Below are 25,210 nucleotides of genomic sequence, written 5' to 3'. Positions count from 1 at the left end.
TGTGAAACTCATGTAGGAAAGTAGAATAAAGGGGACCGATACCTGCAGTTTATCATTGCAATAGATTTACAATGCTAATGATTTAGTTTTAGATTAAAATGTGACAAAACAAATGCTTCTCTTCCTGTATGTACAGCTTTGTGTTCGAGCAATGGCATCACTTGAGACCATTGGCCCACTGATGAATGGAATGAAAAAGCGAGTGGACACGATTGGTCTAGCCTGTGAAGCACTTAATCGAATGTTTCAAAGGGAGCAGAATGATTTAGTAGCCCAAGTAAGCAAGCTATTGTAAAGAAGTGGTATAAGTATTTTTCACACTCAGTTGTACATTCGTCAGTGTAGGAAGTGTGCTGTATCCTGTGGTTAATGACTGTTAGTATTCCACGTGGTACTTGCTTCTGTCCTGCCTCTCTTCCCATTTCTGGCCTAGCAGTATTCAAGTCCTGGGTTGACAAAGGTAGGAGGTGAAATCCCTCACCCATAGCTCAGACCTGCAGTACAGCATTCCTCATGCTCCCTGAGCAATATACTGAGACTTAGTTGTGAAACTGTTATGGTGAGAGGGCAGCTTATGACTTGCGTTCCATAACTTCTCTTCTGTGAGAATAGAAAAAGGATGCCCAGTGAGGCCTGCTTCAAAGAATTGAGCCAGGAGCAGAACTGCCAATTCTCATTTCATAATTTGTCATAAATAACTGAGTAGTTATTTTAGTGTCTATGTTTGACAGTGTTGCATTTTCCTTTTTCTTGGCATGTTTATCTTCTGTCTGCAGCATTATTAGCTTAGATGTGTGCAGACCTCTACTAAGCTTCCTTCAGAAGCAGGTGTAATAGAGCAGTTCAGGTTGTCCTCAGAAGAGAGATCCCACTAATCTAACAAGATATAAAAAATTAGCACAGTAGCTCTAAGGTAGAGTGAAGTGAGCAATCAAATACTGTGAAATTCCATTCAGTTCAAGTATTTCCAATAACTTTGCTTTATAGGCTTTGAAAACAGATTTGGTTCTATATCTCCTCAAATTGCTTGAAGGAGTTGGCCTTGAAAATCTGGAAAGCCCATCAGCCACAAAGGCTCAGATAGTTAAAACCTTGAAGTCTATGACTCGCAGCCTACAGTATGGAGAGCAGGTAAGTACCCACTACTAATGTTCTGAATATCTGGGCTTGAGAGAGCTTTATTATATACAAAGATACAATTTTGAGCCAAAACAACAAGAAGTCCTGTGGCACCTTAGACAAATTTTTTTGGAGCATAAGCTTGTATCTGACAAAGTGGGTCTTTGCCCACGAAAGCTTGTGCTACAAAAAATCTGTTAGTCTATAAGGTGCCCCGGGACTTGTTGTTTTTGTGGGTGCAGACTAACAGCTACCCCTCTGATGCTTGAGTTTTGAGCTCATATACCTGAAGACATGTCTCCTGACTTTACCTTTTATTGAAGTGCTCAAGCTGTGTCAATGATTGGTCTGCATTAAGTGGCAAAGTATCCCAGATTCACAGCACTTATGGTATGTCTACACAGCAAAGTTATTTCAAAATAGCAGCTGGTATTTCAAAATAACTATGCAGCTACTTCAAAATCATTTTGAAATAGTGGATGGCCTTATTTTGAAATTGATAAACCTCCTTAAAGAGGAATAGTGCCTATTTCAAAATTTGGACTCTGTAGATAGGGAATAGACTTGACTGGCTTTGACTTAAACTCTTATACTAGCATAGGTCATCTGCAAGTCTCCTCCACTTCATTCTGTCTCAGGACAAAACTTCTAGCTGACCCCAGGAGTACCCCAGTCCTTCAGTTTTTGTCCTTCAGTCTCCATAGTTCTTCCCCACGTTGTCAGAGGTTTTCCTTGTAGGTTCCATTTGAGAGCTTGGCAAGTTATGCTGGATGGTGGCTTTGTGTGTGGTCTAGCCATCCCCTCTTTTGATTAGAACATAAAGTGGTTCTTGTCCTGCTGTATTCCGAAGTGCTGTTTTGAAATAGGTGCTGTAGACTCTGTATTTTGAAATAGTTGAGCGCTATTTTGAAATGCATTTTGTGTAACCATGCTATTTCAAAATAAGCTATTCCAGAATAGCTCATTCAGGAGTAACACTGTTGTGTAGACACATCCTTAGTGAGTGAGTCAGTATCTTCCTATGAATGGAGGATCAGGAGCAGAGGACGAACTAGAGAAACAGCATTGAGAGCCTAGAGTGCTTATTGAAAGCTGATGACATGTGACAGTAGATAGGCAAGACTGATGCACAGGTTTCTCAGTTTGTACTGCAATGGGAAAGAATCTTCAGAACTGCAGCCTGAAAACTCTGTGGAGTCTTAAATTCCTCTGCAGAAGAAGCATTGCTCACTAGAGCTGAGGCCTAAAAAACAAATTGCCCAAGTAACACAGCCTCTCCTGCATCAGAAGAATCTGTATATTCCCAGTCCCAGAGCAACAGTAAAATCCAAAATCTTGTTTATGTATCTCTGTTTTAGTCCTGGGCCCATTTTTCCATACCCATTCAAGACTTAAGTTACTGTCTAGGTCGATGCCCCAACTGTGCTGCCAGGGAATAGCTCTGCTTCTCAGGCTGCCTGCCATTTGAGGCTACTACCAGTGGTTTCTGCTCACCCTGTTAACCAAATGAATGGGTGGTGCAAAAGAAGCACTAAGGAGGAATTCAAGTTGTTCAATAGCACTACATCTTCCTGAGATCTGGGCTTGTATATGGAACCTCCAAACAGCTACCTGTTGACACTGTCATAGTTGCAGTTTTGAGCTAGAACTGTGTATGTCCATTTGGATATTTAAATGTTCATAGTATAGTCAACTTCTAAACTGAGTTTACAATCATTGGTAAAGAATGGAATGTTTCCATCCAGTTGTTGTAAGCAGTTATTACGTGTAAGCACTTACCAGCTCTTCATTGTAGGTAAATGAAATCCTCTCTCGTTCTTCTGTGTGGAGTGCCTTCAAAGATCAGAAACACGACTTGTTCATTTCTGAGACACAAACAGTAGGATACCTCACAGGTCAGCAACACTAATTTCAGATCAGAGTTGTAACCTTCACTGCTGCTGTCTCAAATACGCCTTAAAATATGTCTGTATAGATCTTAGATACTTGACCTTTTGTTTTAAAGGTGTGGTGGGTATAACCTCTCTTTATCCTCCAGAGTTTTGCTGCCATCATGTGGCTATTTGCACTGTGACTATACTAACACTACAGAAGTGCTGTGTTTATTTTATACTGTTTTGAGCTCTTCTGCTAACATGGATAAGCCATCTCTTTTGGCCCATGAATAGCGCATATCTGAGCATGTGTGCTGAGAAATGAGTTGAAGTTCTTTAATGCAATGGGTATTGCCAGATTTCTTGTGTGTGTCCAGATTTCCTGCAAATAGTCCTCACGGTGCTCTGTGGTGTTACAGCTAAATTGCCTTACAGCCCCAGTTGGCTGTTGTACTTCAAATATCACAAAGTTTTTAGAAGTCCATAAAAACATAGTTCATTATGGCTTCATCACTTCTAGTGTGAAGATTTTAGTCTCCCATTTCTCAAATGGCATTTTGTTCAAAAGCAAATATAGCCTTTGACTTGGTCTACTTTACCTGAAGCAATTTTACCTGTTCAGACTGTGTGCAAATATTTGATCTTATTGACTCATGATAGCTCACAATTATAATGAAGCAGCATATTTGTGTTCTGAGATTGTGGTAAGATTTTTTTCATTTTGATGGGGCATATTACTGTGGTTTCCTTTGTGGAATTTAAAGCTAAGCTTACTTTTATTTAACAAAGTCAATGAGTTAATTCAGATTTAGTTGATGTCTAATATTTCTGCATAACATACAGGCTGTAATGGATTTCTTCTCTTATTGATCTCTGATGAAAGAAACCTGGAACACTCTTAAGAAATTTCTCCACTAGAATTTTCAAAACTGAGGGAAAGTCCAAATGACCTTTTTAAAGACATGACTCAAGCCTTTTTTAGCCGACTAAGCTTTTTCTCAGTCAATGGAGTTTACGTGTCTGGCCCCAGAGGAGCACAGAATTGTAGTGACATCTTTACCTGCATATGGCCATCAGCCCTTGCTTGAAGTAATACTGACTAGATTATTTGCACTCCAAGACAAATGTGTGGAAAGGAAAGGCTCTGCAATTTCTTGTTTCTAAAGAAGTCCCACTGAGTACTTCTGGCTAATTGGGGTTAAGAACTGTACAGCCTTGGAGCAGATTCATAGTGGTTTTTTTGGGCTGTAGGGGCACACCATTGATTGAACAGGTGAACAGTAGTTTTGCTTATTTGCTGTGCTTGAAAAGAGCTTAGCACTTGGTGTCTGTCTCACTGTTTCCTAGACCTTCACTACTCCATATCTTGTGGTAAGCAGTCTCTGCGTTTTCAGCTATCAGCAATACATCAGATCCAACCTATTTCCATGGGTTGGTAGACTTCCTTCTGACAGGCATTGCTCTCCTGCTAACTTTTACTGCCCTACAGTATTTCATGTACAGGTTGGACCTTTATATTCCTGACTTCCCTTGTCCAGCAACATCTGTGGTCCGGAATCCCCCAGAGGTGCTCCCTGAAAGGAGGAGCTCATGGGGCAGAAGCTGGGGAACCTGTGCCCAGCAACTCCTCCCCAACTCTCCCAAAGCTTCTGGAGCACCAAAAATCACTTTTTTGTTTTGAAGTGTTCATGCTCAGGGTGGGAGGGGGAGGAGTGGGGAAGAGGCAGAGCGGCTGTGGAGCTCGGTGCATTCTCATGGGGCTGTGCTCCTCGTCATGGGCTGCTGCAGTGACCTTGCCTCTTCCCTCAGTCAATGCTGGCCCCTCTGCTGCCACTCCCCCCAGTCCAGTAAACTTCCTGGTTCAGGACCGGTCAAGGCACAAGGGAGCTAGACCAGGGAGGTCCAACGTGTACAAAGAAATCCTATGGTAAAAGCATTAGCTGAATTCAGTGGTGAGGGGTAGAGGTTCCCAAACTATTTATAGTCTTAACAACCAGACTTTGAGATTATGGACAAGTCAAGTAAACTCTCTAGGCCTTTCCTGTTTGCAGTATTGAGCGACTCTTTTAAATGACAGGGGTGAGGCTAAGTTCTTTGTTTGTAAAGTGCTTTGTGATCCTAGGAGGAAAGACACCCTAAAAATGGCAATCAAACCATACACTGTGAGCATTTCTCTCCTTATACTATGGGCTTGTCCACAGTTAGAGATCTGTAGCACTTTGTGAAGATGCTGATGTAGGGGAGCTTCTCCCATTGGCCTACATGATCCACCTCTCAAAAAGCAGCAGCTATGTCAATGGGAAAAGCCAACTATCCCAGCAGTCTGGTCAGAAGTCCGTTGCTCACATGGGTGGGTTTAGCACACCTCTGAGCAATGTTAGTTTATAGTAACCTAACCTTGTAGAGTAGACCACATCTGATAATATCCTGCCCTACCTTTGCTTCAAACTGCTTTGCTGTCTGCACTTCCCTTACAACTTCCCTTGCTTATTTCTTTTTCTCTCAGGTGTCTCCTCTCCTTCCCTTCTAACTGGTAGCAGTCCCCTTCACCTCCGAAGTGGGCTTTAGATGTGCTCTGCCAGGCAGCTTGCTAACTTCTGTGTAGCTCTCTAATGCAGGTAGATATCACTTTGCTAAATGCATGTTGCATTTGCTGTGTTCCTACTAAATGAAATGCTCTTTTACATGCATGCTGTACAATGGCAGCAAATGTGTACTCACCTCACAATATTGCACAGGGATACAAACTGTTAGACTGCTGCAACTGTACTTACAGTTTTTGAAATTGTAACTTGCTCCTCCTGGAGAAGAAACCTTGCTGAATGATGATCTAAACACACAGACTAAAACCTTTCTGAAGGCATTTGATTGAATGTTGTTTCTGGGGGAAAAGTTTTGAGGAACAAGTGAATTCGATTACATTAAGATTTGTGCCTGATTGTTTGTTTGAATCCAGTCCTGTTTGAGTGAGTATGCAAAGTCATAAGTCTACTGGTGGAGATACAAGACAAGTGTAACACCCCTCTGCCCCTCCCCCCCAGTAATGTGATTAAGCTTTTCCAAGGAAGTCCTGTGTAACCGGTTGCCAAAAAATAATTTTTCAGCCTTGGTGTTTTTGTGGCTCTTTATAAATTCACAAGGCTCTTTGTTTTTCATGTGGTTTCCTTCTGGCAGCTGTTTCAGAAGAAAAATAGCATGGCTATTGGTGTGCTGTAAGGATAGAAAATTATACATTTGATGATAACCTTGAGTTCAGTATCGATGTAGGTGATGGGAAGTTGATTTAAATATGCTCATTAAACTTGAGGGAAGTACACAAGGCCATTTAACTTCTACAACAAAAGAGTTCTGCAAAGTATTTGTTTTGAGAAATCCCTAGATTCTTATACTTCCCCATCCTTAAAACCAGCTTATTTCACCTTTTTTTTCTTTGTCATCTGCACACTTCATCCTCCAGTTTATTTTGCTTTTATAAACTTTTGCTGACTTTTTGCCTGAGTTTGTTTACTTACAAGGGTCATGAAGGGTTGGATGCATTTGAATCATCTCAAAACAGGAGAGGTGTCATAATACAATGTCCTTACTTGGCTACTGCTCTTGACTTACCCAGTTCCTACCTATGCATCCAGATTTCTCCTGTGGAAAGATTTATTCTCAACAGTGACTTCCAATCCTGCTAACTAAACTGCTGTAGATTGACATTACTGATTAAAAGGTACACATCTGTTAAACTGTAATCCAAACAAGAATTACAGGGATCTTTCCTTTTGAGGAAACAATGTTAATATTCGTTTTCTTCGGATTTGGCAGTGTTTCTTCTATTCTAAATGCTTTCTGCCTTTTAAATGAAAGAGAAACATTGTCTATCCCAGTTGAGATACTGCCAGCTAGTGATACAGCCAAAAGGCATTATTGCTGTAGAGAATGGGTGCTCCTGTTAGTTGTACTGGAAAGCATACATGCCAGAGAGCGTACAGTTATAAAATATCCAAATGCTAGTTATCAGTAGCTCTTTTTTTGTCAGTTTCTCTTCCACTGGGCTGGAATTAGTTTTGGTTTGTTCCTGGTTGTCTAGCACATTAGATTTATTAAACTTCAGACTCTCAAATAGGAACATGCCACCCCAAGTTTTAGGCACCCTCTCATTTAAGCATAAATCCTAGGGATTTCCTAGCCTGTTGTACTACAGGGATTGGGGATGGATAGTCATGGAAATTTATCATCCTTAATTCCTGGTGGCAGTTTTAAAAATAAAGCTGTATAACAGTTTTTTTTTTTTTGTTAACTTGAACAGAACTATTTAAGGTCACTTAAAGCTTCGGTATTTTCAAACAAATGTTTTAAAATGGGGTGATTCTAAACGATAAGTGTAGAGGGCAGCCATTTGATGTTAAAACTAATCAATTTTTTCTTCTTCTCCCACAACCAGGCCCTGGAGTTGCTGGCTACCTTACTGCAGGAACGATGTCCTCTGTGATGTCCAGTGTACCACCCCCTGTAGACAATGAATTGGGAGAAACCAGCTAAGGGATTTGAAATGTCCATGAAAGACTTTTAAAGGCAGATTGGCCAGTGATGAGGAATGGCACTTTCCTCCCTCTGATGCATCAAAATGAACTCTAACTGCCTTTCCTATTGGTTTCCCAACAGTGTTATTCCTTTTTCTATGAATATATTTTTTTTAGGAGAAAAATGTCAGTGTCTGTCACATTGTAACATAAGAGAGCACTCTAAGGATCAGCCAACATGGGTACACAAGAATTTTTCTTGTTGTACGTAAGCACATTTTGTTCCTTTCTATTTGTTTACAAGACTGTGAATCAAAACTTTTTCCTAGTTTTTTATATCTTATGAATTAGCATGACTGGAGTTGAACTACAGTCTAGAGGAATTGGGCTAAATCACTTGACCACTACCATCCCCACTCAAAGGGCATTTTCCTCCTCTGTTCCAAGTCTGACACGATCATTTCATTGAACATGACTTACTAGAGGTTTTGTCCTTGCACCAGTTCACTGATGTCCTTAATCATTAACATTTATCTTCCTGAGATCAAACAGCATTAGACACTTGTATGTATAACTGGCTTTACCAAATTGAAAAAGCTTCAGCAAAAGGAAAAGAAAAAAATAAAATTAAGTCAACGTGGTATGTAAGAACCTAATGTAATTGTGCAATGTTCTATACATTCTCCAGTATATAAAAGCTTTCTATATTGAATGTACATTATACAGATCATATGTACATAAAATTTTAAGAATAAAGGGAACGGAGAGCCTTGTTTAATGACACAGCTACTCTTTTAATGGAATGCATCTTCCTTCTTGGAAATGGCTGGAATTCTAGAACAGCCCTTCTGAGAGATGTATTCTTGTGTGAGAGGAAAAATGTAATGGGGAAATTTGTGTTCACAGCAGATGTCTGACAGGACTTCTATACTCTTGAACTGAAACTAAAGCAAATGTCTGGTTTTTTACACAAAACAAAAAAAAAAACTATTGAATTATAGAAGTAGGTGAAAACGTAAAGAGACCATATGCTTCCGTGTCTGGTATCTAACAATATTTCTGTGTGCCAGGGGGATGCAATAATTAGTCAATCCTAAAGGAAAGAGTCTGGAAATATTACACGTCACTGGAGCAACTTAAATAATACAACAAGAAGTCACTTATATTGCTACTTTGATCTTTATTTATGCAGCAAAGTTCTGGTTCACCACAGCCTGGGGAAGTGGAGATGCAGTCTGATCCACAGCTCAATACTATGCATTCCCTAAGTTATTGGGTTGACTGGGGAGAAAGTGGGCAATATAACGAAGTATTCTCCAGCATTTGCTAGGGCTGACCTTGCATATTCACTGTTAGAACTTAGCTGTGTAAGGTGTGTTACAGCCATAAATGAAAACGGATGAAACTTTACCTTTTGTATATAAACATGCATATGAGGGTGTATTTGTCCTAATAGTCAGTGGTGTGGTTTTGCTGAAGTCAGTCTAGTCTACTGAAGACACTTGATTGGCATGGGAAAGCTGCCTCATTCTAACTAGAATGTAGATACATTCAATGAGCTCCAATATAATTTCCCTGTCTGTGTATGCATACTCCTGCCAGCAGAGTTTAAATAGCCATGCGCCCATATCAGCATGAGTAGTAGCAATGAATGCTTTACTCAGTTTCCAAATAAAACACCCACATTCTGGACTGAGTTTGTGGGGCATGCATTGCTGACTTGTTCCCTAAATAAGTTACTTGTAAACCTTGATATGTTAGTAAAATCAATATTCAGTGTCCAACATAATGCCGTCTATCACTACACTGCTGGCAAAACTTTTCGTTTCTTTGGAAACAGCCAGAACACAGCCCTAGACTCAGAGCAAGCAAGAACTTTTTTCTAGTTATTTCCTTAATTCTTTCCTCGTAACTCCTGTAGACTTGACTTTGTACAGATAGCTACTACTTTTCAATAATGGGCTTGATAGTTTGGATTTAGGGCACTTTTGGCTTGTGGTATAAGCAACACTTGAAGGCTTTAGCTTTTAAGGGCATAATTAGAAGAAAAGGCGTCTCAATATTGTGCTTCGTAAAGAAGGCAGCATAGGCTTGTTGGGGAGGAGAGCCTTATTCAGACATGTTGGCTTCAGGGACACTTCTTACTGTTTGAAATTTTAAATTGAAAACTTCAGCTAAATGCTCTACTCTAAGAATCAATTCACAAAATAATCCTCTCTCCACAGAGTTGCACAGATGCCTTGATTGAGAGAACAAGCTAAGACTTGGTAAAGTAACTGGGTAAAAAACTGGAGAAATGTTAGTCAGCAGTTTGACCCAGGGACTTCTAAGCAAAACAAATCAACATTACCCTTGAACTATAAAAATCTTATCACTGTAGAAAATTAACATTTTGATATACCTAAAAATATAGGTAATTTAATTCAAATAACCTTAGTGTTGCCCCTCTCTCTAAATCACAAGTGCTAGGCCCTGCTTGCTTTTAAAACAGTATTACTATGGTGTTAAACTAAGCTTGATTACATTTTTGCGGTTAGTTGTTTGACTTGGTCCTGTAGTTCCAGTTTTGCGATTGCTGAGAGGTGAACTTCATCAGGTCCATCAGCTATCCGTAGGGTCCGAATATAGGCAAACCTGCATAAAGTTTTGACATTAATGGGGGTTCTGTGGCCTGTGCATCTCATTTAATAGGGTAGCATGGTAATTGGACAGCAAAAAATGCAACACAATAGCTATTTCTACACTAGCCCCTAACTTTCAAAAGTTGGATGCTAATGAGACACTTTGGCAGATGCTAATGAGGTACAGCAATGAATATGCAGTGCCTCACTTGCATAATGTTGGCTGCAGTAATTCAAAAGTGCTGCTTTTGAATTGTGCACAGCTCATGTAGATAGCGGCCTTTTGAAAGGACCCCCAGTCTTCGAAAGCCCTTTCCTCCTAAAACCAAATAGGAAGAAGGGGCTTTCAAAGAGTGGGGTGTCCTTTTGAGAGGTCCCCATCTAAATGGACAGCCCACAATTCAAAAGTGGCACTTCAAATTGCTGCAGCTGGCATTATGCTAATGAGGTGCTGCATATTCATGGCTATGCCTCATTAGCATCCCCCTTTCAAAAGGTGGGGGCTTTTGTAGACATTGACAAGATCTGTACTTTACAATATATTGGCTATGAACTTACTATTTTAAGTTTCACTGATACATGAAGCAAGGAAATTGGCATTGCTAATGATCTACCCTGGGCTACGTCTACACGTGAAGCCTACATCGAAGTAGCCTATTTCGATGTGGCAACATCGAAATAGGCTATTTCGATGAATAACGTTTACACGTCCTCCAGGGCTGGCAACGTCGATGTTCAACAGCGACGTTGCGCAGCACCACATCGAAATAGGCGCTGCGAGGGAACGTCTGCACGCCACAGTAGCACACATCGAAATAAGGGTGCCAGGCACAGCTGTAGACAGGGTCACAGGGCAGACTCAACAGCCAGCTGCTCCCTTAAAGGGCCCCTCCCAGACACACTTGCACTAAACAGCACAAGATCCACAGAGCCGACAATGAGTTGCAGACCCTGTGCATGAATCCCCCGCTGCAGCAGCAGCAGCCAGAAGCCCTGGGCTAAAGGCTGCTGCCCACAGTGACCATAGAGCCCTGCATGGGCTGGAGAGACAGCGTCTCTCAACCCCCCAGCTGATGGCTGCCATGGAGGACCCCACAATTTCGAAGTTGTGGGACGCGGATTGTCTACACGGTCCCTACTTCGACATTCAACGTTGAAGTAGGGCGCTATTCCGATCCCCTCATGAGGTTAGCGACTTCGACGTCTCACCGCCTAACGTCGAAGTTAACTTCGAAATAGCGCCCGACGCGTGTAGCCGTGACGGGTGCTATTTCGAAGTTAGTGCCGCTACTTCGAAGTAGCGTGCACCTGTAGACACAGCCCTGGGCTGCTGCATTTGCTGTAGGACTCTCCAGTACCTACAGGAGAGTGGTCTGGCTAAAGGGCTGTTTAGCTGATTGCATGCACTGTACACTTTGGCCATGCAGCATCATGGCTGGCCACCAGAGCGGATAGCACAACACAAGTTTTGTGTGTTAACACTGGAACTGCCCTTGTTTTACAATACTACTGTGAACTGGCAGTGAGATGGGGCCTACACTCCCTCCCAGGCTGACAGATGTTAAAATGGCCTCTAAGAAGGGACTACTGTTTGTTATGAGGGGGCAAGTGGAACTATGAAGTGCCTTGGCCAAAGCAACAGCGCTGGAATGTGAACCAGGTATCTTAATGCCAGTATCCTGTTTTTATTCTCAAATGCTGCTGCTAGCACAAGGTGAACAGCCTCTAGGCTGAACACCATTCATCTTGCATATCCTTGGATCTGGCCACTCACAGCTCCTCTTGGCCACTGTTTCTTGTTCTCAGCAAATGGAAGGGGTGCAGCCTGGGCTACTACTTCCCACAGCTTTGACTGGCTAGCCACTGGCACTGAGGATCCCCCCCATGCAGGAGTAAAGAATGAATCACTTTCTTCCATGCTCCTCTTCTGGCCTGGGCTCCCCCTGCTCCACACCCCCCAACACCCACCCCACTGCCACTAGCAGCAGCTGGTTTTGGACAATTGGTATTTTACACTGAATACTTTCTATTGCTGAGTCATCAGAAGATCAAATTGATAAGACACTAGTCCAGCCTCCTGTTTTTGACATCAATGCAAGAATCACTGGGTGTTCTGCAGGAAGTCAGACTAGATGTGGTCTTCATTTCTTTTATTTTGTATGTTACCAGTCTACGCTGAAGCGTGAAATCATGTTTTTGAATATATGAGACACAGCTCTGCTCTTACAGGCACTCCCCCTGCCTTCGAGAGAGGTACGAGCATGGCAGGGCTAGAACGAGGTGGATAATGGATTATTCCAGTTGCTGACATTTTTAAAAAAAATCAGTTTGGATCAAACAAAATGGAATTCTACATTTTCCTAAAAATCAAGAGCACCAGCATGTCCTGGCTGAGAGGAGTTCTGTCTGTCCTGGCGAAGCTGTTTATAAGTTAAATAGGCACTAGAGTAACTTGTCTTCCATGTCCTAGCCGAGAGCCCTAAACTAAGTCCCTACTCCAATGAATTTTTTTTATTTAAAGTAAAATTACTCCTGCAGGACTGACTGAGAGTGACTCAGACCCTGGGGTTAAACACCTGCTGCAATGGGAGATTAAGCTCAAATCCCTCCTGAGGCAGAGGAAGGAAATGACTATCTCCTATATGCCCTGAGACTCTCCTAACCCTGGGGCTAAACAGCACCTAGAAGCTGACCAGCTCTCTGTTCTCTAAACTTTAAAAATCTGGTCATTTGTTTTTCTAAGAATGAGAGACCATTTCTGACATTGAAACACTGAGTATTTAGTCGTGTTCAAAGCTACTGACAAATGATAAAAATTCACACACAATTTGGGGTCAGCTGATGCTGATTTTTTTTCCCCAAATTGCCTAGAAAACATCCTAGCTCCAGTCCCAGTAGAATGTGGCTCACTCCACCCTGAAATGTAGTGCATGGTAACCAGTTTGACAGGAAAGGGGAAACACTATATTTTAGAAATGGGGACTAGACATCTCTCCTACTCACATTTGAGCCAAAGGAAAATCCTGAGAAACCCCAGCTCCTCCACAAACTTGGATTGCATAGTCCAACACTTTAAGGACAGCTCTAGGTGCAGTCACCTTGATCATTGCTACCTGTAGATTTATAGAAAAGAAAAGAAAAGGGAACTTGAATATAGATGCTTCCACCACAGGGCATATAAGAAATGAGAATTTCATATAGGTCTGGTCCTGTGTTTCACACACACCCAGTACTAAGAACCAGATTGCAAGTCTCTGCACTTTTGCCACAAATCAGGGACTTTATATTGCAAACTTCTGCTTCACCTTTTAAATCACCATTACCTTGACCTGCAGGGGCTACAAAGCTTATTCAGGCTTTGGGCACACTCAAGTCTTGGTCACTCAAAGACTGACAATATCTTTGTTCTGTGATGGGGGGACTGCTAGAAATGAGTCATAGCTCAAATTGGATATCATCTTCAAATAAATTGTTGCAAAGTGCTAACTTCCAAAGAAAGGTAGCATGCTTGGTACCATGCAAAATTGTGACCACAGAGATTAAGGTTCTGTACCTATCTTCTAAGCCATCCAAATACATGCCACTCCATTTACAACCTTAGGCTTTGCCTAAAAACTGAGTTTACCTGGAACATAAACAGACTAAGTAAAAGACTAATATCTATCAATAACTGGGCATCTTTAATCCATTGCAAGTGGCTAACAAACTATAGTGACCAAAAATATCAAGCTCTTGCATAAAAGAGACAAGAGTACATATTTCAGACAACTCAATCTCTCTCAGCCTTCAGAATCTCCCGAGGGGAATTTTTTTTTGAGGCGGTGGGGTGGATAGGCTGGATTCACTGGGCTGAATCTAGAAAGCAGAACTGGCTGGAGAACGGCAAGGTGCTGCCAGGAAATTTAATTAAAAAAAAAAATTGAAAGTAAGTGCTCTCTTCTCTACCAGGCCAAAAGGTTTCAGCCAGCTCTACTAAGATAGGAGCAAATCTTTAATTTTTTCCCTGCCAAAGACCAAAAACCCCAAGGTACCTCTTTCCTTGCTTGTGCGCTGCCCTTGGTATCAATGCTGTGGGCTGCTTTCAGGGTAAGGAGTCGGGCCTGCTCAATAGCAATGCGGCTTTCAGCAATCCAGTGGGCAACAACCTCCTGTAGCGACATAAAGAGAAAACTGCGGGCATGAGACAGATCACCGTCCATGTTTTCAGAACACGCCTTTGCCTCTTAATTATGCACTTGCAATGTTTTCTAAGGCTGAATGCTTAGGTAAGGCTCCTGACTAGAAGTGGGTTGAACATGAAATGTATTGAGCTCCTCCTGGCTTTGAAAAGATTTTTGTGTACTGAGCAATTCTGAAATCAGCTCACTTTTACACGAGACCCATCAATTAAAAGTAACCAGACAAATGGCCAACTTTCTCATCCAACTGCTGACACTTTATGCCCAAGTGGACAGAAATAGCACAGCTGTGGGTTTTGTGCATGTGAGAGGCAAACGTCCAGCCTCAAGACTGCTATGGTTCCGCTCTTACACTAAAATCTAACAGAGAAAAAAATGAACCACACCTTCCTCCCCATTTATCTGACTCTGCCTGCCTGCTATTTGGACTCTCCATTCTGCTCACGTTCTGGTAGTATTGCCTGCTTCTGCCCCACTTGGACCTCCTCTTACTGGCTACGTCTACACGAGATGTTTTTCCCACAAAGCATTTACACACAAAATGCGTTTTGTCAACTTTCAACAAAAGCCGGCACATCTACTGGCAGTGTTGTGCCCCTCCAAGCTCAGGAATAACACCTGCATCGACAGTTTTCTGTGGACAAAAGTCATGTAGATGCTCTGGGGTCCCTTTTGTCAATGGTCAGAGCTTCCGGTTCCCCAGGCAGCCCTGTTTTCTGAGCTTCCAGCTGGCCCTTCTGTTGAAAGAGCGTCTAGGCAGTCTGGCCACTTTCTGTTGACAGAGCAGATTGCTCTTTTCATCCATTTTTGTTCATGGACAGGACCTGTTGACAGATGTTTTGCTAGAAGATGCTGAATGTCCATTTTGTGATTCACTGTAGTGTAGACATAGCCACTGCTAGTACTACCCATTCAGAACCACCTTCTTCCTACTTCCTTCCATGACATACAAAGAAATGAGCTTCACCACATAGAGAAGCAGTTCTCTGTGGCTTTCAGTGTATTTGTCCTGTCCTATTTTTACCAAGGTATCACTTGTCGCACTATAGTCAACTGCCCACGGTCAACTTGTCTGCAGTAATTTAAAATCTCAATAGCAGCCTTTTTGGGCTATTTTCAGAATGTGTTTTCTGTAAGAGGCTGCCTTTCAGTTGTAACTGCATCTGAGCCACTCACAAACAACACAAATTCCATTTTGTAATGTTCGTAAACACAGCAGGCTAGAGCCTCCACAGGGGTAAGTTAATGTAGCTCTATTACAGCCAGTATCCCCAGCTAAGGATCTGAAAGAATAATGTTACCCTGCAATCTTGTTTATAACTATTTATTTGCAAGGGACTCTGACCAATGTCCACTATTTGACATGCTAACTAACTTTAGTATATGGTTTTGTAGCTGATTGTTTAGAGTGACGTATGAAGAAGTTTATATAGCTATTCTAGTAACAGAGAGATAGCTGTGTTAGTCTATATGCTACTGGACTGCTTTCTTGTTTCGATATAGCTCTTATTTTCAGTTTGTTACAACTGATTTCTAGAATCTGCTGTAATTACTTGACTCCCTTCTTTCCACAACCTTCATGTCCTGGGTGGGGTAAGGACAGGCGGGGGTGGGGGGATGGCGGACATTTGGAAGCTAAGACCAAGAAATACTTGATGTCTGCCACCTAGCTGGAATCTTCAGCACAACAATTTACAGAAATAGCAAAACAGGCAAACACCCTAGTAAGGAATGTCTGGCAGATCAGGCCAAATATTCAGCTTGGCCTTAAGGCTGATTTAGTTATTTTTTGGCTATGATCACACTTGACTGGACAACAAGTGAAAGACACACATCTCAGTGACAGTGTAAGTAATGCTGAATGCAAATTTGTTCCTGTATAAACAAGTCCATGGTCTGCAGACCTGCCACTGGAGTATCATTCTATGCTGATCAGAGAAACCCAATTGAAACTCTGCTACAAAATCTATTTAAATGCAAGTGACAGAGCTTTAGTACTTGTTTCCCAAACAACTATAGGAATCCACTCAGATTACAAATCTTGGCAAAATCTAAATTGAGAATCTCCCCTCATTTTTTTTCTTTCCTAATTCAGACATATTTAACCTATTACATCTCCAGAGCTGATGGGAATTGGATGCTATGTGCAATGCTGTCCTAATCTCAACCCTTTCTAAAGAGATGTTAGAAGCCCAAGCTTCCACAGAGCTAAGCAAAGGGGTATTCAGAGGAGCACAGGAAACTAGGCAAAGAGGTAATATGCTTACATGCTGGTACAGTTTCTTCCCAAAGGTCACCCTCTGAGCTGCACGCTCACACATTATCTGTAGAGCAGACTCAGCCGCACCTATTGATCTCATGCAGTGGTGAATACGGCCTGGTCCAAGCCGACCTTGAGCAATCTCAAAACCCCTTCCTTCACCTATGTGAGAAGACAGATGGGAAAACACAGTGTCTGCACAGAACTTGTTTTGGTGCTTCAAATAACTATGGCCCTCTGCTCTGAAAAAAATCAGTGGCCATTGTGCAGTTACTGCTGTAGCCACCCTAAAGAGGAGCTACTTGAGAGATTATTTTGCAGCACTGCAGCCATTTTAATTGTTTAATGCCCCCTATGTATTCACATAATACAACACGCATCAATGCCCTCTTGCTCTTCATGTTCTGTCAATACTATTTGTGCCTAAGGGGTCCTTTTTCTGGTTTCCAGCTGGGTTTGAATTACCTAATTCTCTCTTATATTTTTAGCAACTTTATAGGATTTTTTTAAATTGTCGTCTCCAGAGCATAACTGATGAACGTTCAGTTGAAAGCTCAGTTCCAACAGTGTTTTGATTACTCCAATTCAGCAAAGCACTTTCATGGTGGATGAAGAAGCTATATAAATCCTTGCTTCTCCCCAGGTGAGACTCGGAATGAGCCAGAGAGGTTGAAAAGTTCTCCCTACAAGAAGGGGCAAGTAACATCTATTGTTGCCTATGTAGAATTCAGCGAGATCAGGCTTGTGCAGGGTGGTGTGGCCATAAGCTATACCAGAATTCTGTTTTCAAAGACTGAGGCATACCTGCCTGTTGACAGGCCCATGCTGCATTAAGAAGGAATTAGGAGGGAAGGGAAGTGTCTCTAAGAGGTTTGTTTGTGCTTGGATAAGAACTCTATCGCTTTTGCAATGGCCTGCCATAGAGTGGGAGGAATTCTGGCACTGTTGGTGCAGCAACCCTATCTGCTTAAACACAAAATCACAAAAATGAGGAGTATCTGGAATTTCTTACACTACTGGGGGAGGGAGGCAGAATAACATTCCAAGCCCTTTTCCTGGTTGAGCAAAAGGTCAAAAGGTTGGAAAGAGATTAAGCATAATTAGTGAGTATTCTTCTACCAAGAAGAGGAGATAACACAGCTACCGCACACTATGAGATGTATGGAAGCAGAAAAGTACAGGCCCAGGTATTATGAACCAACCCAATTCAACCCATTTACACTACTGTTAAGAATGAACTCTCTCCAAGAGGCTGCTCCTGGAAAAGCTGTCTATACATCTAAACTGACAACAGAAACACAAAATGCTTTAATGGCATATTGTGTTCCATTCCAATTATTCATCACAGCCTTCAACTTATTTTAAAAAGTTACACTTACTTAAAGCTTGTGTCATCACAATCATGTCCAAAAAATCGTTAACAGTGAAGCTCACCTAGTATTAAGTTGGAGGCAGGTACTCGCACTTCATTAAAATGTATTTCAAAATGTCCACCATGAGGCTCATCTAATTAAACAAAGAACAAGCAAAATATCCATGTATTATTTGTGATAGTAAACAGTCACTCACAAGTTACAGGTGCACCTTGTGGATGTTCCTGTTAGACATCCATTTTAAGAATGCCTTTAGTTTATAGCATAATTATGACTCCTGAGAGCCCTACTAAGCTAATATAAACACAAACATGCCTGACAATGATTATTTCCTTCTTACCCAAGTAGCCAAACACTGAAAGAGGTCTTATAAGCTTCAACCCCGGTGTCTCCATTGGAACGATGATCATACTGTGCTGTCTGTACCTGATCAGGACAAAAGTAAGAGTAAGAGAAAACTCAGTAGCTATTTTAGATTTTTTTGAAGTATGACTTTTTAAAAGTTTTGTACGATCTATACTATATATAATTAAGAACAAAAGAGGATCAATGTGTTAAAGTGGACAAAGGGGTGTGTGAGTGCATGAGTCCCCATGCTCTTCATGACTCTCATATCCACCCAGAGGTTTGTGTTGAAGGATGAGGAGAGGGTATGAAGGTAAAATACTTTACCAGAGGCACTGGGCAGCTAGGCATTGGGTTCAAAGAGAGTGCCAAATAAAAGGTGTGTACCCTGCATGTGAGCCCAAAGTTCCACATACATCCACATCCACATCTCTTGAATGGGTGGGTTCAGAAGACTCAAGAAATAGTATGGTCCTTGCTTTCTGACCTTGTGATATGAATAAACTGTTGAAACCCTTGATTCAATTAACTTTGCTATATATACTGGAATCTCAAACTTGCCCCATTTAAATGAACAGTAGTTTTGTCATTAACTTCAGTAGGTGCAGGACTCAGATCTAACTCTGGTTCTTGCACTTTTTCTGATCTGGTAGACTGTGTGTAGTTTTGCCTTTATTAATATTCATAGAACCATGCCCACCTCTGGTTATGCTTTAATGGCATACTTCACGAATAAAAAATATAAACCCAGTCTGGAAGTAGGCTTTATTTTTTAAAAAAATGAATATTCATTATGTTGACTTTAAAGGATATAGGTTCAAGACTAAAATGAGAACACCAGACATTAGGGCCATATGTTTTCCTTGATCCAATCCACACAATACGTTACAACTTGAACTCTGTATCTGAGACACTCTGCAGTTTGGTCAATTAGATTTCTGCACATACATATGGCCTGAGGTTCCATTCTAAATCACACAACTCTTACTGACCAGTACAATTAAAACTGTTCTATATGAAGGTTTTGTGAGCAATGGCTGGTTCAATAAATGGGTTTTTTCTTTGGGTTTTACAGTAAAACCTTGAGTTACACAGGGACTGCATTCCTGCAACCCCCATGTAACACATTTTCGCACAAAATCTAAGGGAGCCAGGAGCTGAGGGGTTCCCGGCTCCCCAGGACTGCAGGAGCTGGGAAGCTGTCCAGCCTATCAGGGCCGGTCAGTTTCCTGGCTCCCAGAGTGGTGGAGAGCCACGAATCAGGGGGCAGCCTGGTTCCCTGCCACTTGTATGACCCAAGAAACTGACCAGTTTATGGAGGTCAGCTTCCTGGTTCCCACAAGCGGGGAGCCAGGAACCAGGCTAAGAGCCTTCTCTCTCCCTTGCCACAGCTGTGCGGCTGTCCCACCCTCCCCCCAGCTATGGTCTGGGGCCTCCCTGCCCCACCCCATGTGTGGGGACCCCTGGCTGACTCTGTTCCACCCCTGGGGCTGTAGGATGTCCATGCCCCGCACACGGTACTGCCCGCCCACATACATCCCTCTCATACAAAGGCAAGATACGCGCATGTTGAATGCACGTCTCGAGGGATTACGCTATTGTTTGGCTCCAAACCAAATGTTTCAGTAACCACTGAATTCTTACCTGGTTGCAGAAAGATTTTTATTTTTGGCCATCACAATAGCAACTTTGCAATTTGTATTCCCAGCCCCTAAAAAAAAAAAGAAATAACTTTTCACGTTAAAAAAAAAAAACTCTCTACAGAAATGATTTAATGACGTTTCAGATAACAATTTTCATTCCTTTAGTGTAACCATAGGAAAGGTGAGTACTCTATTATTTGTGCAGCTTTTTGGTTATTGAGTAGAAAAAGGGGAGTGCAAATCACGTGATTAACATGAGTAAAGAAAAGCAAACAGAAAATGCCCTAGAACCAGTTCCACCATTCATTATTACTTTCCTAGGAAAAACATCACACAAAAATCTTGAGCAGGGCATCTAAACTAATTCAGTCACACTTGCAGCTGAGCAAATAATGAAGACAGGCACTCACTAAAGCCAGATAGTGCCCTTGGAGCACGCAAAGTCCTTTGTTCTGGTTTCAAGACAAAAACAGACTCCCTTGGAATTCTTGTGTGCAAAACAAAAAGCAGCCAAGCAGCACTTTAAAGACTAGCAAAATAGTTTATTAGGTGAGCTTTCGTGGGACAGACCCACTTCTTCAGACCATAGCCAGACCAGAACAGACTCAATATTTAAGGCACAGAGAACCAAAAACAGTAAGCAAGGAGGACAAATCAGAAAAATATAATCAAGGTGAGCAAATCAGAGAGTGAAGGGGTGGGAGGGGGAGGTCAAGAATTAGACTGAGCCAAGTATGCAGACGAGCCCCTATAGTGACTCAGAAAGTTCCCATCATGATTTAAACCATGTGTTAATGTGCCGAATTTGAATATAAAAGCCAGCTCGGCTGCTTCTCTTTCCAGAACGGTGCAATAATTATAAAAATAAAATAAAAACAATAGAAATAAAACAAAAATAAAAAAAACAAAAATAATTATCGCACTGTTCTGGAAAGAGAAGCAGCCGAGCTGGCTTTTATATTCAAATTCAACACATTAACACATGGTTTAAATCATGATGGGAACTTTCTGAGTCACTATAGGGGCTCGTCTGCATACTTGGCTCAGTCTAATTCTTGACCTCCCCCTCCCACCCCTTCACTCTCTGATTTGCTCACCTTGATTATATTTTTCTGATTTGTCCTCCTTGCTTACTGGTTTTGGTTCTCTGTGCCTTAAATATTGAGTCTGTTCTGGTCTGGCTATGGTCTGAAGAAGTGGGTCTGTCCCACGAAAGCTCACCTAATAAACTATTTTGCTAGTCTTTAAAGTGCTACTTGACTGCTTTTTGTTTTGATAGTGTATAGACTAGCACGGCTTCCTCTCTGTTACTATTGTGTGCAAAATAAATCAATAGCCTTCTGAGCCAGTCACAGCATTATCTGCTATGTGGTTGTGTGGTATAAAACAAAATGTCTTACTGAATAACAGAACAGATTAGTCTAGGCTGGATTACATGGAGTAGATTACAATAATGACTAAAAAATACTTCTCTACAGATCTGCTCCACCACTATGATCTATTCAGAGACCTCTCGTTGCTTTATTTACCATCCCATAACCCCACAGCAAGAGAGGGGAACCCCGGCCTGCAGTCCGGATCTGGACCACAGCTTGCCGGGCTCCAGACCTCCAGGCCTCCATAGCATCTGGCCTGCATTGGGGTTGGGGGGTGTGGAGCCACGAGCCTTGCAGGCCAGATCAAGCAAGCTGGGACTGGATCCAGACCACAGGCTCTGAGGGGCAGGGGTAATGGGGCAGATAGTGCATTGCGTGGTGTCCCTGCTGCACTCTGCTGTTCCCCCAGCTGAGAGGAGGGAAGTGGGAGAGGCAGCAGCCTTGACAGCACTGCTCAGATGCATCAACCTGATGCTCTGACTCGTGGGAATTCCTCTTGCACCTACCTCCTGCCCAGAACCCATGCCCCAAGCCCACTTCCTGGCAGCCCCCTCCCTCACTCGCCCCCTCAGTCACAGAATCACAGGGCTAGAAGGGACCTCAGGAGGTCATCTAGTCCAGCCCCCTGCTTCAAGCAGGATCAACCCCAACTAAGTCATCCCAGCCAGGACCTTGTCCAGCTGGTTCTTAAAAACTTCAAGGGATGGAGAATCCACCACCTCTCCAGGCAACACATTCCAATGCTTCACCACCCACCGCATGCCAGTGCCAGAGCCTAGTGGGGGGCCCACAAAATGAACTCCCCCGCCCCACCGCAGGTGCTGGGGCTGGTGTGTGAGGGGAATGTCTCCTTTTTTGATATTTTTCAGTCACTTTTTTTTTTTTTTTTGCTTCACAATTGTGTTGCCCTGCACCCCTCCCCCCACCCCCCCAAAAAAAAAGAGATTTGTCAATGGGTCAGTAGCCCCTAACCTGAAAAAGGTTCCCACCTCGGCCCTACAGGAACACAGCACAGCTATGGGACAGTGAGCTGGACTCTGTCTGCCCTTGCACAACTATCAGAGCAGCATTGTTAAATTGCCACAGCACCACCAAGTGACAATGTCAGGCTTACACAGACTGTGCCACTGAGGATGGGATTCAACCTGCAGGAACTTAATTACTGGTGGTGGTGAGCAAGAAGCACTATTTGACTGTCAGATCCCAGGCTGGGTTTGCAGAGCTGGAAGCTAGAAAAGCCATCCTATTTATCTAAAGTGGTGTGATGATCACTGAGGCACAATAACACCACATGCTGACATGTCTCAAGCCACCCTTCAGAGTGGTGCCTCACAACAGTGGACCATCTTTTCCACACCCCCAAACCATTGTGCACTAGTTCAGTACAACAGAGCTCATTTGATATCAACTGACATTTAAACAATTCCCGTTTGAACTGCAGTTTTGAAAACACATGGAAATGTTGTCCCAGCAGTGCTTGAGGCTTCTCTACTGTATGAAGAAATAGCTGAAAATGGAGCAAAGGTGAGCAGCAGTGTTTCCTTTGTTTTCCCCCCCCCTCCATCCATGGGTGGAATAAATTTTGTTATGTGAATCAACACATGGATGGAAGTGCACTACTAATAGAAATACATGCTGCTGGGTGTGGTCGCTCTGCTAATCAGTTTGGGTGACACCTGACCACGTCCTGGGCTGCCACCCAAACACTCAGCTTACACGGAACACTTGTGAGCAGAGTCAAGCTGCCACAAGAGAACTGATGAGAATGACTTCCTGGAGAACACAGCCAGACAGGTTTTGAAGAGGGCTACCACCACAAAAGCACACGGGCCGGAAAGTCATTTACTCACTTCTGCTAAAGGCTGTTTTTGCTTGGAGAACAAGAGTGTTGGCTACTTCCCTCTTTCCTGACACAACATTAACTTGTTTTAGAAGCAGAATTAGTGGTGCTATTACATTAGATTAGAACTTTGAAATGCAGGTTTGTGCTGTACGTAACCACTCAGCTCAGAAACTGGTATTTTTTATTGTTTTATAAAGGCTGGAGTGCCTCAGGAATTGCTTTTAGGATGTCTCGCTAGCCAGTGTGGTGAGACAGAAGTTATTTTTGTGGCTGGTTTGGTATGGCTTATGGGTAATAACGACCAGCATTCTGGGTTTGGCATTCTCAGTTACGATCCACAAAGACGGTTACAGTAACATGGAGATGTCAAGCAGGCAAAGTGATACAGAAAAAAATCTCTGAAAAAATGGCCTGTTTAAAAAAAAAAGTCTGGAACAAGCAACAAAGTTCTGAATTAGTCAGAAGCAAAACACAGCTGTTCACTTAGCTGTTGTGATGGGGTTCTGGGGTCCCCCAAGCTCTGCACCCCGTCCGCAGGCAGGACAGTCTCTCACTCAGCAGGAGAACAGCGGGTTTATTAGCCGACAGGACACAGCATTGTACAGAGGAGTCAGTACAGCAGGCAGAGACAGCCAATCCCATCCATGTTGGGGAGAGGAGGCCCCGAGGGGCCCCCAGAGCTGGGGCCTTGCCCCCTCCTTTGTCTCTCTCCCTCCCAGCCCAGACTCACTGCTTTTCAACTCCCAGTTCCAGTTTAAACCCCTCAGGCTCCACCTCCTCCTTTGTCTGCAGTACAAAGGTGTTACCTGGTCGTCAGGGTTACCCTCAGCACGAGACCCCCACCCTCTGTGAGCCCCACACACACACACAGGTATCCCCCACTCCACAGCTGTAAAAGAGATCAAATTTGTACATGACATTGCACTGGGGAGATGCTCATTGTGACAGTTTCAGTCACAGAGATTCCTGCCGAGACTGTCACTGTGCTGAAATATAATACCATATTATTTGGTTTCCCACCTTAACATAGCCTTTGCCCACTGGAATCCTTTGTGTTCAGCTTAAACTTTTTCTCACCTTTAGAGGAAAAGTACAAGGACCAAGATTGGTCCCAGCATCCCATGACAGCCATGTGTCTTTGTAGAGTGGATAAATCAATAGCAATGTAGCATGACTCCAGGAAGACAGTTTTTTTTTCCACACTTAATTGTATCTTGCTAAAGGGGCATTAACTGTGTATCTGGCTTTGTCATTGTCATTCTTGATGAGCTGGTAATAGGCTTTTCCCAACATGAACACGCCGATGATACAGCTATAGTTAAAATTCCTGATTTCAGATACAGAAATGGTACATCCATACACATGGAAAAAAACATATTCAGCAGATTACAATTTTTAAATGATATCCTCTACTGAATATTTTGCATACAATATTTTTCAGTTATGCATATTTATATGTATAAGCATATTTCCATAAAGAATATTAAATGCATCTCATCACACTCATGTCATATTTGTACCTGATTCTCAGGCTGAGTGGGAAGAAAAATCCAGTAAGAGAGAATACACCAATGGGGAATGGCATAACAGAAGGTTGGAGAATGAACATCAAGAGGAAAGACAGTATCCCTAGGATTAGTGCCAACAATCTAATAGATAGTAATACTCTCTCTTTTCATTTTTAAATAAATGTTAGTTTAGCTAAGGAGAAGTAGCTGCAAGCCTGTGTTTGGACAAGATCTGAAATATTCATTAATTTGGGAGGTAATCTGTCCAATACTTTGGGACTGGCAGAACTTCTATATTTGTCTTGGGAATCTAGGTGGTAGCCCAAGGCTGAATTGATATGGGAGAACTGTGTATTGGCTTCTGTGCAACCAATAAGCTATGAGAGAAGTGGCTTTGTATTGGCTTGGTAAACCTAAGGTACTGGAATATTCACCACCTTTGGGGACTCCCTGCCCCATTCTTTGCAGTTTGCCCTAACTGAGTAACCTCACTGTGGCTCTCCTGGGACCTTGGTCACATCAGCAGTCATATCCTATGCTGGGTGAATGACTAATTTAGTAC

The 25,210-nt window shown here is 42.5% G+C and overlaps 2 protein-coding genes across 5 annotated transcripts in view; one reads left to right on the top strand and one right to left on the bottom strand.

Annotated features, from left to right (window-relative positions):
- The window catches only part of DNAJC13 (DnaJ heat shock protein family (Hsp40) member C13), a 97,166-nt gene extending 88,892 nt beyond the window's left edge, over nucleotides 1–8,274 (top strand). For all 3 annotated transcript variants that reach the window (XM_074988279.1, XM_074988277.1, XM_074988278.1), the window contains 4 exons: nucleotides 137–277; nucleotides 988–1,131; nucleotides 2,915–3,014; nucleotides 7,423–8,274. In XM_074988279.1, the coding sequence (XP_074844380.1) occupies nucleotides 137–277; nucleotides 988–1,131; nucleotides 2,915–3,014; nucleotides 7,423–7,520 (483 nt within the window). In that variant the 3' untranslated portion in view covers nucleotides 7,521–8,274. The remainder of the gene's footprint in view (nucleotides 1–136; nucleotides 278–987; nucleotides 1,132–2,914; nucleotides 3,015–7,422) is intronic.
- A 148-nt stretch (nucleotides 8,275–8,422) lies between these two features.
- ACAD11 (acyl-CoA dehydrogenase family member 11) overlaps nucleotides 8,423–25,210 on the bottom strand; it is a 69,205-nt gene continuing 52,417 nt past the window's right edge. The window contains exons 14-20 of one of the 2 annotated variants that reach the window (XM_074988280.1): nucleotides 19,923–19,989; nucleotides 18,274–18,359; nucleotides 17,995–18,066; nucleotides 16,568–16,722; nucleotides 14,154–14,270; nucleotides 13,126–13,235; nucleotides 8,423–10,135 (exon numbers count right to left, since the gene is read on the bottom strand). In XM_074988280.1, coding sequence (XP_074844381.1) covers nucleotides 10,021–10,135; nucleotides 13,126–13,235; nucleotides 14,154–14,270; nucleotides 16,568–16,722; nucleotides 17,995–18,066; nucleotides 18,274–18,359; nucleotides 19,923–19,989 — 722 coding nt within the window. In that variant the 3' untranslated portion in view covers nucleotides 8,423–10,020. Of the gene's footprint in view, nucleotides 10,136–13,125; nucleotides 13,236–14,153; nucleotides 14,271–16,567; nucleotides 16,723–17,994; nucleotides 18,067–18,273; nucleotides 18,360–19,922; nucleotides 19,990–25,210 lie in introns of those variants that run through there. The other variant, XR_012644557.1, reaches the window with a different exon arrangement.

This window comes from Carettochelys insculpta, chromosome 2 (genome assembly GCF_033958435.1).
Source record: "Carettochelys insculpta isolate YL-2023 chromosome 2, ASM3395843v1, whole genome shotgun sequence".
NCBI lineage: Eukaryota > Metazoa > Chordata > Testudines > Carettochelyidae > Carettochelys > Carettochelys insculpta.
Note: the sequence above shows the minus strand (reverse complement) of the source record. Positions and strands in the feature narration are given on the sequence as shown.